General features: G+C 50.9%; 1 protein-coding gene and 1 long non-coding RNA gene across 7 annotated transcripts in view; one reads left to right on the top strand and one right to left on the bottom strand.

Moving 5' to 3' along the window:
- Positions 1-6,245: 6,245 nt before the first annotated feature.
- On the bottom strand, positions 6,246-10,304 carry LOC140683607 (uncharacterized). Of its 2 annotated transcripts, none has more exons than XR_012054787.1 (3): positions 10,169-10,304; positions 8,988-9,247; positions 6,246-6,679 (listed from the first exon to the last, which is right to left on the bottom strand). It is a non-coding gene; the product is annotated as an uncharacterized lncRNA (long non-coding RNA). The 2 variants fall into 2 exon arrangements; XR_012054786.1 differs by having other exon boundaries at positions 10,066-10,303.
- A 35-nt stretch (positions 10,305-10,339) lies between these two features.
- The window catches only part of GATA4 (GATA binding protein 4), a 28,177-nt gene continuing 22,741 nt past the window's right edge, over positions 10,340-15,775 (top strand). For 2 of the 5 annotated variants that reach the window (XM_012572946.5, XM_002186806.5), the window contains exon 1: positions 10,508-11,212. In XM_012572946.5, the coding sequence (XP_012428400.1) occupies positions 10,687-11,212 (526 nt within the window). In that variant the 5' untranslated portion in view covers positions 10,508-10,686. Of the gene's footprint in view, positions 10,481-10,507; positions 11,213-15,775 lie in introns of those variants that run through there. The other 3 variants (XM_072926273.1, XM_072926272.1, XM_072926271.1) reach the window with 3 other exon arrangements.

The following is a 15,775-nucleotide window of genomic DNA, read 5'->3' on the forward strand; positions in this document are numbered from 1 at the left end:
CAGGGAGATACAGATGATCTATAAATTCCCTTCCAGCCCAAACCATTCTGTGATTTCAGGATTTTGTGGCAAAGACAAGCTCAGATCAGCTTTCTCTGTCCAAGTTATCACTGCAGAACCCAGCAGCCATCCTTCATTTATGCCCCTGGCTGCCAGTGAGGGTGACACTGCAGGGACATTTTTCCAGCCCATGGAAAGAGCTGCACCTTTGAGATGTCTTTGTCCTTCTGTACTGAACCAAATCTGCTTTGTCCACCTTGTCCCTGGTGGGTAGGACAGGGTGGAGCTGAGCCCGAGCTGCTCTGTCACACCAGGCAAAAGGCAATTTCTGGAGAAGGGAATTGTCTGGGGAGACCTTAGAACACCTTCCAGGGCCTAAAAAGGCTCCAGGAGAGTTGGAGAAGGACTTGGAGCAAGGGATGGAGGGACAGGACACAGGGAATGGCTTCCCACTGCCAGAGGGCAGGGATGGATGGGATTTTGGCAAGGAATTATTGGCTGTGAGGGTGGGGAGGCCCTGGCACAGGTTGCCCAGAGAAGCTGTGGCTGCCCCTGGATCCCTGGAAGTGTCCAGGGTGAGGTTGGACAGGGCTTGGAGCAACCTGGGATTGTGGAAGGTGTCCCTGCCCATGGCAGGGGGTGTAACTGGATGATCTTTAAGGTCTCTCCCAAACCAAACCTTTCATGATTCTCTGATTCTGTACAACAGCCAGAACAACACATTCAAGTCCAGAATTCTCCTGTCTCTCACTGGTTTGGTGGGATTTTTGTTCATTTCAACTAAAACCCTCCAAAACTTAAACCATTGTCCAGGATTCCTGGCTCTCTCCTGCTACACTGAAAGTCTTGGGAATCACATAATTCCTGATTTGTCCAGTGCATGAAAACTCAGAGGTGCATCAGCTGCCCAACTGATACCACAGCTTATTCGTAATATCAACACTGCAATAATGATCTAAGAATGAGGGGTAATTACACATAAATTTGGCAACATACCTAAGTATTCTTTCCTTATGCACTGCACTGGAGTTTTGCCTGATAATAATATCATTCCTGATAAAATTAACTTTCATGTTAATTTTACAATTGCAGTCTGTGGCGTATTTTCTCACTTTTCCCCATGGATGACAAAATGCCACCTTCACCCAGGGTTTCCCATCCTGGACAGCATTCCCAGGTGGGTGTGAAGCTGCAGGAAGGATCCAAAAGCCAAAGGCAGACTGGATTTCAGCAGATTTAAGGGAGCACCAACTCTGCTTCACTCTGGTAACACTGGTGCATCAAAAATATTACACCAGTGATTTTTTTTTTTACAAACCCAAAAGAGGAGAAGAAGAAGGAGCAGGATATTCCTGATAGTAGAAGGAAAGTGGGATCTTTATTTGTGCAGCCATAAGAATCTCAGTGGCATAGTCTGAATTCCTGCTGCCCTGAGAGACGCTGGGGAGGGCTGCAATGTTCACTTGGCTGGAGAAGAGCAGTGCAAGGGGGATTTTGGTGGGATATTTCTGGAAAATTGGGTGGATGTTAATTAGAAAATGAAAACATATCTCACATTGCTGCCTCAGCTCCAGAAATTGTTGTGTAGATGACATGGAAATTAAATATAATCTGAAGGAACTCTGGCAGCACCTAATAGAACCATGGAGTTGCTTAGGTCGGAAAAGCCCTCTAAGATCACTGAGTTCAACCATTCCCCCAAAACTGCCAAGGCCACCACTGAACCCCGCCCCAGAGTTCCACACCCACACACCTTTTAAGTATCACCAGGGATGGAGATGCCACCACTGTCCTGGGAAGAGCTTTGAGTCCTCTTTTCCTTTGCAAAATTGAGGCCAGGGGATCTGGGAGAGGCTGAGTTCCAGCCCAGTGTCCGAAGTTCAGGGAATTCGTCTTCTCAGGGAATTCAACCCTTTGCAAATCTAGGTGAAAACAGGAAGATTCCCAGAAATTCCCATCTGCCCCCAGTGTCCCTTGCTGGGGGATATTGCCAACCTCAGATCACCCTGCACCAGGGAGTTCTTTCTTTTTTGGAAAACACCAGACAATTTTTTACCTTTTTTTTTTTTTTAAGTTTTCCTTTCTATAATTGTCAGTATTTTGTGGTTTTTTGACTGGCATTTTGTCCAAGGTCAAACCATCCTCCTGCATTACCACTCAGTCCCACCAGCACTGCCTGCACATGAAACCCTGCCTGTCCTTTGCTCATGTGAGGGCATTTCACATGGATTTGGGCTTGGAAAGTCAGTGCTTGGACTTCTGCATGAAAAATTATTTTGGCTTCATGGTTTACTTTTATGTGAAATGTACCTCTTTTCTTTTTTGCTTTCCTCTCCAGAATAAGCAGATTAATTCAACCACTCATACATCAGTGCAGGGACAGAAACAAGTTTTTCAGCCCAGAAGGAACTCGCCCACAAAACCTCCGTCCTGACCCTTCATCTGCCGCACAGGGGCGGAAAGGATTTGGGTCAGGACTGGCTTTTTGTTTGTTTGTTTCTTTTATTTTTGTTTTGTTTTGTTTTGTTTTGTTTTGTTTTGTTTTGTTTTGTTTTGTTTTGTTTTTCATCGCCACATCCAACCTCAGCGCTGCATCTCCCAGCACCCGGTGCGCGAAGCTTGGAAGGAGCTCAGGGGCATCGCCTCGGGCTCCGGTGCTGCAGCCCTTCCCTTCCCTTCCCTTCCCTTCCCTTCCCTTCCCTTCCCTTCCCTTCCCTTCCCTTCCCTTCCCTTCCCTTCCCTTCCCTTCCCTTCCCTTCCCTTCCCTTCCCTTCCCTTCCCTTCCCTTCCCTTCCCTTCCCTTCCCTTCCCTTCCCTTCCCTTCCCTTCCCTTCCCTTCCCTTCCCTTCCCTTCCCTTCCCTTCCCTTCCCTTCCCTTCCCTTCCCTTCCCTTCCCTTCCCTTCCCTTCCCTTCCCTTCCCTTCCCTTCCCTTCCCTTCCCTTCCCTTCCCTTCCCTTCCCTTCCCTTCCCTTCCCTTCCCTTCCCTTCCCTTCCCTTCCCTTCCCTTCCCTTCCCCTCCCGGTGCCGCCGGGGCCGCCCGGGGCACTGACCCCAGCGCCGGGGAGTCTGGAGCGGAGCCGGCGGCCGCCGTCATCCCACACCTCATCAATAGGGGCTGACAGCCCCGGCCCCGCCGCCCCGACGGCCCCACCGCCGGCCCGGCACGGCTTGGCACGGCCCGGAGTCCCCCGAGGTGATCTTGGAGGCAGCGCCGTCCAGCCGGGGAGAGAAGCGGCCAAGGCGGGGTGCAGAGAACCCCGTGGGGGTCAGGCTGCAGGTAAACCCCACAGGGATCGCGGCATTCCCGCAGGCAGCAGCCCCGTGGGTCTGGGATAGGCGCAGCATCATGGTGAGGGGCTGCCAACATCCCAGAGGGGGTCAAGGGGGCTGGAAGGGGGGTACAGGGGTCTAGGGGACCCCACAGCGACAAGTAGGGACGCTCAGTGAGTGGTACAAGCGAGTAGGAAGGTAAGACGTTGGTGAGAGAGATACAGGCACGTGGATAAATAGATGGATAAATAAATCGACATTCTGGCAAAGTAGATTGGCACAAAAAAGCAAATAAGACGTAGAAATGAGTAGGGAGTTACAGAGATGTATGGATATAGGGATATATGGCTAGATGATGGATATATGGATATAAGGATAGATGATGGGTAAATATATATATGGATAAGTTATGGATAAATATTTATATGGATAGATGATGGATAAATGGATGTATGGACAGATGATGGATATAAGGATATATGGCTACATAATGGATACAGGGATATATAGATAAATGATGGATAAATGGATATATGGACACATGACGGGTGGTGACACTGACTGAGGTTCCGCATTCCCAGGGCTCCATCCCAGACATTTCCAGGCAGAGCAGCCTTCCCTGCCTGATGCACGAGGTTTTTCCAGCCTCTCCAAGAACGGGAAGGGGTTTTCCATCACCGCTGCTGTTCCCACCAGCCCCGCGGGGCTCTGCCGGGGCCGGTCAGTCCGGGATGCCGCAGCAGGTGCATTCCACGCGGGTGGTTTCACTGTCCCTGCGCCAAAGGGCGGTGACAATGATGGCAGCAGAGCCACGCGTGTGCAGGGCGCTCAGAGTGGGCCACAAGAGCCCGGCGGGTGATGCTCCCCCTTCGCCCCACACCGCAGGTGATGTTCGCCCGCTCGTCCCCGTGCTGGTGGCCTTGGGGAATTCCCCATCCACGGGTGACATGTACCCAGAGATGCCACGCAAACTTTAGTCACACAGCCGTGACACAGCCCCAGTCCCCTGGGAAAGATCCCTCTGAGCCGGGCTTTCACGTCTCCCCACCAATCCAGAGAATCCCGGTCCGGGAAATTCAGATCCCTGAGGTTTTAGGCTCAATTCACTCCATTTTGGCAGCAAAGCTGTCAGGAATGCAGCGCATTGATCCACGCTGTATTTTCAGTGTTCTCTGGGACACATCTGTCCCCACCACGCACACACAGTGGCACAGGGCACCACATGTCCTGTGCTCCCCGTTTCCTAGAGATCCCCGTTTCCTAAAATCCCCCGTTCCGGGTGTTTTTTAGATTTTGCCTGTCCCCAGATTTCCACGGCACTGACCCTCACTTCTCATCCTCTCCCCTCCTGCGGCATCAGAGCACGGATCGCTGCTCCACGCACCTCTGCATCCCGCGGATTTGTCCCCGAGGAAAACACTTGTGCTTATTTCCACTGGGGGTAAAAAAAAACTAAAACAAAGGGGCGGGGGGGGAACAGGAAAAAGCAATAATATAGTATTTGGGGGTAGAGGGGGTGGTCAGAAAGGATTTAGAAATCCCCCTGAAGCTCCGCTGAGCCGCGATGATGCTTGGCCACCCTTCTGCAGGGCAGTACCTGGCCTTTGGGATGGGGGAGGAGGCGGGGGGCTGGTGGCATTTTAGGACCACTGCCGTCCTGTAAACAGACGTGACGTTTGTTTGGGAAAGCGCCTCAGAAAGGCGTGACAGGAGCTTTGGATAAGCCGGGGCGGGGGTGGCAGCCACAGCGGGGTCCCCTGTGAGCGGCTCACGGTCCCTCTGCGTGGGGCTGTCCCTGCCAGCCGTGTTCTCCACAGCGTCCCGTGGGGTTCCCTTGTGCTGGGGTGTCCCGAGAGGTGTTTGAGGGCAGAGGGGGGTCCCAGAGCGGGGACTCCAAGGTTCCGCAGAGAGGAGGATCCAGGATTTGCCCCCCATGAGGGCTGGGGGTGCATCCCGCCTCCAGCATATCTCCAGGAGGGGTTGGCGCTCGGGATTTCCCCCTTTTGCTGGACCAGGGGAGGGCTGGGGGGGCAGCACCCCCCTATCCATGCCCAGCCCCCCAGACGGGTGGGAAGGGGGCGGGAGAAGGCGATGCCATCCCGAGACGTCTCCTGGCTCGCAAGGAGGTTCGTCCCCCACTCCCGGCCATGCCCCACTCCCAAATCACCGGTCCTGCAGCGCAGCCCCAGAAAATCCGGGGTGCAGCCGTGCCCTGCCCCCGGTTTGGGACCCCCCTTTCCCTCCCCAGTTGCAGCGGCTGCTCTAACACAAGCCAGGGACAGCCTAGAGATACCCATAGATAGATACCTATAGATAGATACCTATAGATAGATACCTATAGATACCTATAGATAGATACCTACAGCTGATCCATACCGCCCGCAGATGCCGCCCAGCCGTAGGCACCGGATTTTTTTGGATCCGATTTCTCCCCTCTCCGCTGTCCGGAGGTGGCCGATCCCCTCCCACAGTCTGGAACTCTCTGATTCTCCCCAGCCCCCTCCTCCAGACCCTTCCCGGCTGTAGCCAAAGCAAGGAAGAAATAAAAGAATTAAGGTAATGCTAATAAAAACCCCAAATACTCCCAAATGCCCAATACGCAGCAGCGCCGGCCGCATTTATCCCTTTTGCTCTGCTGAAACCACATTTCCCCCGCTGGTTTTTACCCCCCTATTTTTAACCACTTTTCTTCATTATTGTTTTAAAAATTCAATTTTTAGCACAGATAAAAATTTAAATTCACTTTCTCACCTCTTCCTCTCTGCCTCTCGCCCCACTTCAGTTCCTAAAGTGTTTTTGAATGATTTTTTTCTTTCTTTTTCTTTTTTTTTTTTTTTTCTTTTTGGAGGGGAAGTTTGGGGTTTTTTCCTGTGCATCAACACCCGGATCTTTAACTCTAAAAGCACCGCGGAACTAAGTTCGATACGGGGACATAAAAAAAGGGGACAAAACCAAAAAAACAAAAAAACAAAACTAAGAAATAGGCATCGTGCCGAATTTTTTTTTTCCTGCCTGGGGCAGAAGTGGAGGCTGTAAAGGAGAGAGGCAAGGCCAAAGTTTGTTCCCCTGGATTATTTTCACACAGATTTCGTTAATCGCAAGGAAATAAAAAGCTCCACCGCGTGCAGAACAGAGTTTTGGGTTTGGTTTGGTTTTTTTTTTTATTTTTTTTTTTTGTCGCTGCGATTTGCTGTGTCCCATCTGCTTTTTCCGGGAGAAATTGTGTCCTAAATCCATCCTCTCCCTGCCGGCTGTTGGGTCACGCCGGGCTGGGCTCGGTGCGGTTCCTCACCTCTCTGATTTTTGGGATGTGCGTCCCGCGATTCCGATAATTCCCCGCAGAAAGAGGCTGGATCCGGCCACACGCGCCAGAAACAATCCACGGGAATTGCTTTTGCACCTTTTTTTCTTCACGTAGCAAAGCCAAAACAGGACCTTGAAATCTTCTCTGCTCCTGGTATTGAATTTTCGCTTTTTGCGACTTTTAAAAAATTTTATGGTTTTTTGGTTTTTTTTTTTTTTTTTTTTTTTTTTTTTTTTTTAGTAAGGAAAGAACTGCTTTTCTGTAGGGATTCAACGAATCTTTAGGAAATCGCTGCTTTGGGAGAGAAAACCGTCAGGGATTTTGCAAAGGAAGGAAAGATGAGTGTCCCGAACCTGGCACATCTGGATAGGCAGCTGCTGCGAAGAAGGGATATCAAAAGAGACATCGATGTATTTAATTCTCCTTTCTTTCCTTGTGTGCTGCTAGCCCCGTGTTCATAAGTGTATTTTTATATATACCTGTATTCATACATACTGTTAAATATACGCATTTACATGTTTATATATGATATATTAATTAGTAAACATTATAGTTTATATGTTATATGTCTATTCTATATATTTCATAATTTACATATATACAGAAAGAATACCACAGGGCGTTATAAATTATTAACAGTAAATTATTTCGGTATGACAGTACATCTATGTTTGCATGTAACACACGTTCCTGTGAATTATACATTAAGTCCCATCTAAACTTAATTTTGTATCGAATACACACTTTTTATTACTTACACATTTCCCCCCGTGTGCTGAAATTACAAATACGCAGAGTGGCACCGTTGCTGTTTATTTCTTATATATTTCTCTGCCTATAATTTTATTTTATTTTATTTCTAGATGGGGTTATAAATACTTTCATCCCGATATTTGGGGTTATCTCCGACTGCGTTTTCACACTTTTTTGGGTTTGGGGAGTCCCTGTGCCCCTTGGGTATTCCAGAATAACGTGAGAGCAGAGGATGAGGTGATCCCACAACCCCGGGGATTCATTCCCAACCCTGTAGTACCCCCCAAATGCTCTCCTCACCCTCCATCCCCCTTCAATTAATCGCTTTTCCCATCCCTTCTTTACCCCAACCTTGTCTCTTTTAAACGGAGATTTGAAATTTTAATTCAATATTTTTATTTACGGGTAGCAAAATCCGTTGACATCTCCCCCACTTCCCACAGATTTAGAGTAGGAACCCCAAATTTCCACGGGAAGCTCCAGAGTGTGGGAAGTGTTAGTGGCGTGAGACAGGGCAGGGGGACACCTCAGTGTCCGGAGAGACCCCAGGGTGAAATGAGCCCCTGGGGAGGGGGGGCTGTGGATGTGGGGCTGAACCCCGCGTGCGACTGGGACCCCAAATTGCAGAGGGGTGCAGTACCCCCGCTGCACTTCATCATTAACCTTTAAACCCATCAGAGCACGGGGGACAGGAAATGGGTGTCCAGTTAGGGGGGAGCACCCCAAAACTGGCTGGAGCAGAGAGGAGACCAGCTGCCACCTACTCACTCTATAATTTGGGATCACGATTTGGGGCAGAAGCACGGAAAAATCTCCCTTGTGCAATATCGCCAACGAAAGGGCTTGACTCCAGCGGGACTGGGGGACTGGGGGGTGTCTGTACCCCTCAGAAAATCCCTCTGATTTTTTCTGGGAGCCGGGCACGGGCATCCCTGGGGTGCGCAGGCACGCCAGGCTGCCCAGCTGGTGGGGCCATGCCCGAAGGGCTGGTTTGACTTTATTATTTTATTTTATCCCTTTTTTATTGTATTTTCCCCCCTCTCCTCCACAGCCATGAAACCTGGCGCCCGGCTGATGGTGCAACAGATATCGGCCACCCCCTTCACCCCCCTTCCCTCCCATCGCCGCCCACTTCCACGTGACGTGGGCACACCAGTCAGCGAGTGGGACTGGGCAGCCTGGCCATACTGGGGAGGCAGGAGGGGGGCACGCTGCCCCTAATCCCCCCCAAAGAAGCCGGAGCCGGGCATCTCTGAGCCCTCTGCCTTCCCCACAGCGAGGGGAGGGGGGTCCTGCCCCACGGCCTCGCCCCCCTCCACCCCCGTGCCCCTCCAGCACTGAAGGTGGGTAGCGCTTCTCTGTCCCCTCGCTCCTCTTCCTCGCTGGCACACCGGGACCCCCGAGAGCCCCTTCCTAGAGGCCTCCCCAAAAGCTTCCTCTTATTTAAAAAGTAACTCGATTTTCCCCTTTTTTTTTTTTTCAGTTAACTTTTTTATTATCACCACTACTATTTGTAGGGTAAGAGGGGAACTCGCTCCTTGTTCCCGCCCTGGGAATCCTGCTCCGTCCTAGGCCGGTTATACGCCAGCATTCCCTGGGGGTCTGGGGGACACAGACCTCCCTTAAAGCCCCTTCTCCCCGGCTCGCTTCCATCCTTACCCCTTCCTTCCCAGCGCTGCCTCCGGCTCCTCTCCCTCTCCTCGGCCGCCTACCAGTCTCCCGCTGTCCTCCCAGGGTATCAGTCCTTATCTGCTGGTTATCTCTTCTGCTGCTAAATTCAGCCCAGCGGAGGGGTTCAGCCGGGGGAATCTGTGGGTTAAACCTAAAGCAGTACCAAGGGCGAACTCTCCGGCCGTAATTCCCCCTCCCCAGCGCCCTATCCAGCTCTTCTCCCGGTGTGAGGTGGCTTTCATGGAATCCTATAATTCCAGAATGGTTTGGGTTAGAAAATACCTAAAGGCTCATCCAGTTCCGACACCCCTGCCCTGGGGAGGGACACCTTCCCACCAGACCAGGTTGTTCCAAGCACGGTCCAAGAGGCTCTCTCCATGATTTGCAGAGAAAACAGGACCTCAGCTCACCTCACCCCTTTCCCGGACCCTCCCCGGGAAAGGGGTTTCACCCTGACCCCTTTCCACAAGTGGGTTTTGGGGTCTTGCAATTGCAAGCCACGCACAAGGCCCCAGTAGCATCCCAAGGCCCAAATCCTCTCCAAATTCCCACAAAATTCCCCAAATTCGAAACCAGCCTAACATGAGGTAAAGCACGCCTTTCCCCCACCCTGTCCGACGATTCTGGGACATTCCTCCCTATCCAGACCTACAGCATTCCCAGTACCCAATGGGTCACCCCACTGTGCTTCCAGCTTTTCCCAGTTCCCTACGCGGCAAAAACGGGGGAGAGGGATAAAAAACGCCTGGGAGCGAGAGTTTTGGGGGCGCTGCTTGGGGTCTGCACCCCACTTTGGGCAGCACTAATGGGACTGCAGTGGGTTAAGCCCCCCTGCCCTCTCCTTTAAGCCCCCTCGGTCACGCGTGGCCGGGGTTTAGAGGGTGCGGACACGCGTGGGGCAGGCGCGGGGTGGGAGGGTCGAGCCATCCTTCCTTCTTTCCCTCTTTCCCCCCCTACTTTTCCCTAATTTAACTGCCCCCCACCCCAGCCCTCCTCAGCCGCCTCCCGCCGCCCACATCAAACGCCGGCCCCGGGGGCCATTAGCAACTTAAAGCACCGATCGTACCTGCGGGACAAAGGTTTTTGCTCCGGGCCAGAGGAGAGAGCATCGCTGTCTCTCACCTTCCCGGCTGTGTCCCCCTTCCTCGCAGCTCCCCCCCTTCTCTAACCTCCTTATCTCCCCGCCCGGGGGGGTCCCGGCCCGGCCGCCGCCGCATCCCGCATCCCGCATCCCGGCAGCATCTCCCCCTGCTCCCCCGGGGGTGTTGGAAGGGGCGGGCGGGGGGAGGAGGAGGAGGAGACTGACCGAGGCTTTTAAACAGCCCAACCTCATGGTGGAGGGCGGGGGGTGGGGGGGGGGCGGGAGGTGATGGATGGAGCCCGGTGGGAGCAGCTAAATCCAGGCGGCAGCTAAATTTCCCCTCCGGAGGGACCCGGACTTCTTGCTTGGGGTCTGCAAGAGGCGGCGGGACCTGCTGAAGGTGGGGAAGGTGGGCGGTGGGGAAAGGGGGGGAGGGGGTCGGAGGAAAAAAATCGCATCGCCGGTGGTGTTTTGGTTTTGGCTGGAAGGCTGCGCCCACGCGAGACCGCTCCGGGGAAAAGTGGAGCCGAGGGTTTTCCACGCGCTCCCCATCGCTCTGGATCGCGGCCGGGGAGCCGGCTGGGCTGCGGGGAGGCCCCGCACGAGATGTACCAGAGCTTAGCCATGGCAGCCAACCCCGGCCCTCCGGCCTACGAGGGGGCAGGTGGCTTCATGCACAGCGCGGCCGCAGCGTCCCCGGTCTATGTGCCCACCACGAGGGTCACCTCCATGCTCCCCAGCCTGCCCTACCTGCAGAGCAGCGGCTCTTCCCAGCAAGGCAGCCCCGTCTCCAGCCACTCCATCTGGACTCAGCCCGGAGCCGAAAGCGCCGCTTACAACCCTGGATCTTCTCACCCTCCCGTGTCACCTCGGTTCTCCTTCTCCACCAGCACCCCCATCCCGGCCACCTCTTCCCGGGAAGCGGCGGCGGCTTACAGCAGCTCCTTGAACCTTTCTGCTAACGGGAGGGAGCAGTACAGCAGGGGCTTCGGCAGCTCCTATTCCAGCCCCTACCCGGCCTACATGAGCCCCGACATGGCCACCACTTGGACTTCCTCGCCCTTTGACAGCCCCATGCTGCACAACCTGCAGAGCCGAGGGACGCCCGCGGCCGCCCGCCACGCCAACATCGGTGAGCACGGGGCTGGGAGATGGGAGGGGAGGTTTCACCCCGTTACCCCCCAGATTTTGGGGCACGCACCCCTCTGTGTGCAGGCACAACGGGCGTGTAGTGGTTTTGGTGTTTTGGAGGGAGGTTTTTGGAGCATTGGTGTTGGCACTGTCTGAGTGGCCTGTCAGGCTGGAAAATATTTGGGTCCTTATTCTTACTTATTCTGCAAAATCACTGCTCCAGAGCATCCTCAAAGGGCACAATTTCCAAAAAGTAAATGAAATTTAGGGCAGGCCCAGAGCGGCAAGGAGTGATGAGCCGAGCTCTGGAGCGAGGGCCTGCTGGTTCCCGAATAACTCAGAGGGGATTTATAGGGGCTCTGATGGGGATGATTGTGGGGTGCAGGACCACGATGTTCCATGGACACGCAGACAGCCCCTTCCTGAGCTGGCTTTAGGTGCAAAACCGGGAGCATTAAGAAATCAAAGTTGGGTACATGAATTCCAAAGCTTTCTTTCGGGGTGTTTCCGTTCTGGTCTTCTAAAAATTCTTTTGGAAAGGTCATTTGGGCTACAAAAAAGGAGAGCAAAGAGAAATTTAGAGCCAAGGTGGGAGAGATGATGGAGAAGGATTAAAAGAAATGCATCTACATTTATAACAGTGCTTTTTGGGGAACTCAGGCACATCTGAACAATGCAACCCTGGTATTTCAGAGTTTCCTTACCCCCAAAACCTCACCCTGATCTCTTGTGCCAAGTCCGGTCTCGGAGCCTTTAATTTAATTAAATTCCTCTGGTTCCCACAACGAAGAATTGATTGAAATGGCTTAAAATACTGCTTTTATATTTCATGGGGTGGAAGAGGGATAAAAGGAGACAGAAATGCAGGTACATCTTTGCATCATGGTTTCAGAAACCCTTTTTTCCTTTCCGTCTCCTCTCCATGAAGGTATTTCTGTCAGCTTTGGGTCGGAGTTAACAAAGAAAACACCTCAGATTTGTCTGCAGATCTATTTTACGATTGTGTTCTCTGACCCAAATTTTGGAGAGTGATTTTTCCATCATATCCAGCAGGATTTGTGTTGTCTTTAGCATTATTTTAAGATGTTAAAAGAAGGCGCCACTGAAGGTTTGGCCTTGCCAACATCTTGTGCTTTTCTTTGCATGCTAGAAAATTTCTCAAAACGAAGAACAGAGTAAGGATAAAATTTTAGCCAATCAGGCAATGTTTTTTTTGGAAGACATGAGAAGGTAGATCATAGAGGAAAAAAATCAGGATGAATTAAACAATCAAATATTAATTGAATATAAGTATGCACTTTTGAATATTTGTATTTTACCATGGTGCCATCTCTTCTTTGAGAAAAAAAAAAATCACCTTTTTGCGGTGGTTTCAGAAGGGCTCTTAATAATAAAAACACCCTAAACCCAAAATAATGCAAATGAAGAATTGCAGTTGCAGAAACACCCATCAGCTTTTACAGTGCTAGGGACTGAGCGTGGGGATTTGGGAGTTTTGAGCCGGGTGGTTTGTGCTGCAGCTCCGCATTTTGATGGCAAAAAAAAAAAGAAAAAAAGAAAAAAAAAGAATTTAAAATAGCACTGGAAACAAGGAATTAGTTGAGCCAGTGCAGAAAATGGTTTTTAATGAAGGAGGAAAGAGCCCTCACTCCTCTTCACGGCCAGGTCCTGACTCGAGTGCCGGATTCTCGGCAGCGCGGCCGAATCCGCGGGATTCATTAGCACGGGGCTAATTACGCCTCTGCTTTTGATATGGAAAAACGTCCGAATTAAAAAAAAAATAAAAAAATTGGGTTTTGGTTAAAAAAAAACAAAAAACAAACAAACAAAAAAAACCCATGCCTGAGAGCTGGTGAGTTTTAAATGGATTTTTGGAAGGCAGCTCCTGCGGAAAGTAATTTTCGTCCAGACCTTCCCCGTTCCCACTTTTCCCTGAGTCGGGACGCGGCCGCTGCCGAGTCTCTCCTTGAAGCCGAGCGATGCTTTGGGCATCGAGGGGGCCGAGAAAAGTATGTAGAAGCTGGCTGTGGTGTTCTGAGCTCGGAAAGGGTTTTGTTTTAATGATTTTTAGGGTAAAAAATCCTGAAAAACTGAAGGCACTGAAAGATGTAGTAGGGGGAACACCGTGCTGGATTATTCCCATCACAGACTTTAATTCCACTTTAATTCCACATCCGAGCCTGGGCAGCACCTGAGAAATCCCTGGAACGGCGGAGTTGACTCCTTCTTTGCCTTTTCTTAGGGCTAAAAGTGATTTTATTCTTTGCACAGTGAGGAATCTCAAGGTGGAAACGCAATCCTTTTAAATGTGAGTGGTATTTGCAGCGCTCTCATTTTCTTTTCCCAGAGAAATAACCACCACCTTTGGGTAGAGCTAAATGCAGAGCACCCCTGGGGCCTTTAACATTTTAATTAATATGATTTTTAAAAAATTAAGATCAAGTATAGGCAGCTACAGCTGAATATGCAGACACGAATTCAGTTTATACAATTGGGCATGACGTTTTCCTCCCTGTTTTATATAAATATATCCCTGTAGTAATAAAGCAACACATAGTGAAAAGAAGATTAGTGAAAATGTATTTGAAGAAAATAACTCTAAAAGAAATACAAATCTTCTTGTTTTTCTCAAAATCGATGAATTTTTGCTTGGTATAAGGCACTGGGAAGGATGGGTAAAACGTACGGCCCCGTTTGGAAAACTTTCCCTGGCGTGAGTTCAAAATGCCAAATTTGGCCTTTTCGGGGTAAGTTTGGTGACTGATTTCATTACCCTGAAGAGCAGGATCAGACCCTGTGGTCGAGGCAGTGAACTTGCCCCAGGCATTGCCTGGGATGGAATTACTGTGAATTCCCGACTTAATGAGCCATGAAAAGGACCAGCTGCAGAATCGCCTCTCAAAAGAGTCCCCGACAGCACCAAAAATCTCTTGAAACCGCTCCCAAAATTACCCTGGATGGGCAGTTTGGCTCTTGCCCCTTCCACAGGCAGAGGGGAGCGGGGATGGAGGGCGGAACGGGGGTCCGAGCGCATCCATCCCGCAGCTCCGCGCTGCTTCCTGGATCTTTCCAGCTTGGGGAAAGACCCTCCGATCCCAGATTGCCACCACCTTTTCTTTTGCTCACTGCAGGAATTTTACTTTTTTTTTTTTTTTTTTTTTTCCCCTAAATCGAAGTCAGGGCTCCTCAAACAGGCGCTGCTGGAACACAGCAGCAGCATCTGGGAAGATCAAAGCCTGGAGCAGACCCTGGGTTGGAAAATGTCCTTTCTGCTGCTGGTGGGGGAGAGATTGAGAACCAGATCTTAAGCTTTCCCACTGGGATGCTAAGAGATTTGCCCTGTCGCATCCCGGGGCTGACATTTCCAGTGATTCATTGGCATTTGTTACAACCCTCTGCCCTACAAACAGCCCCTGACCTTCCCCACGCACCAAAGCACAAGGTGGCTGGTCCCTTGTGGGGTGGTAGGCGATGAGAGGTGCCCAGCATCCTCTTGTCCCTGATCCTGGAGGGATGGGACCTCAGGACACAGGGAAGGGGGCATAGGACAGAGGGATGTAGCGTAGGATGGCAGAAAAGTCTGTGGGACATCGGGATGGGGAAGTGGGACATCGGGATGGGGCTGTGGGACATCGGGATGTGGCTGTGAGACAGCGGGAAGGGGTTGTAGGACATCGGGATGTGGCTGTGAGACATCGGGATGTGGCTGTGAGACATCGGGAAGGGGTTGTAGGACATCGGGATGGGGCTGTAGGACATCGGGATGGGGCTGTGGGACATCGGGATGGGGTTGTAGGACATCGGGATGGGGCTGTGGGACGTGTCTGCCTTTTCCTCCATCCCCCGTTTCGCAAGCCGCATTTCTCACCCCAGCCCCGCCGGCGGGAAGGTTCTCCCAGGGCTTTGTTCCCCCCTCCGGGTTTAAATTCACCTTCTGCTCTCCCTCCTAATTTAATTGTCACCCATCAGTCTGGGATTTGGGATGAAACCCACAGAAATCAGGGTTTCTAATCTCTGAGCAAGATCAAGCTTGGACATACAAGTGTTTATTCCCCCCTCCAAGCCCCCAAGCAGTAGAATTTAAATTGCAAATAAATCAATGGTAATAATAAAAATAACACCATCACGGGCACTCTGTCACCCCTATTAATAATTCCATTTTTTACTTAAAAATTGCACTTTTGTGTGCAATTTTTGTGTTACCAAGTGCAGCTTATTTTGCACAGAAAAGCCATGGGGTACTATATAAAATAAGTGTTCACAAATTTTTGTAGAGCAGTAAAATTAAGGCAGTGGATGATGGTGCTTAATCTAAGACTTTATTAAACTGGGATTAATTATTTTTCACCCATCCATGTGCATTTCTTTATCCCTGTAACAAGAACAGATTTTTTTTTTTCTGAGACAACTTATATTTTACTCTCTACATATTTTTTTTTTTTTTGCCAGAAATTTTAAAGGAAAGAGGTGAAATTCTTGGACATAGATGAGGGTTTATCAGGCAGAGTATTCCAAAGGAAACTAGGCCCAATTCTAATACTTCTGTGCTCAGCTGATGATGGGA

This window comes from Taeniopygia guttata, chromosome 3 (assembly GCF_048771995.1).
Source record: "Taeniopygia guttata chromosome 3, bTaeGut7.mat, whole genome shotgun sequence".
NCBI lineage: Eukaryota > Metazoa > Chordata > Aves > Passeriformes > Estrildidae > Taeniopygia > Taeniopygia guttata.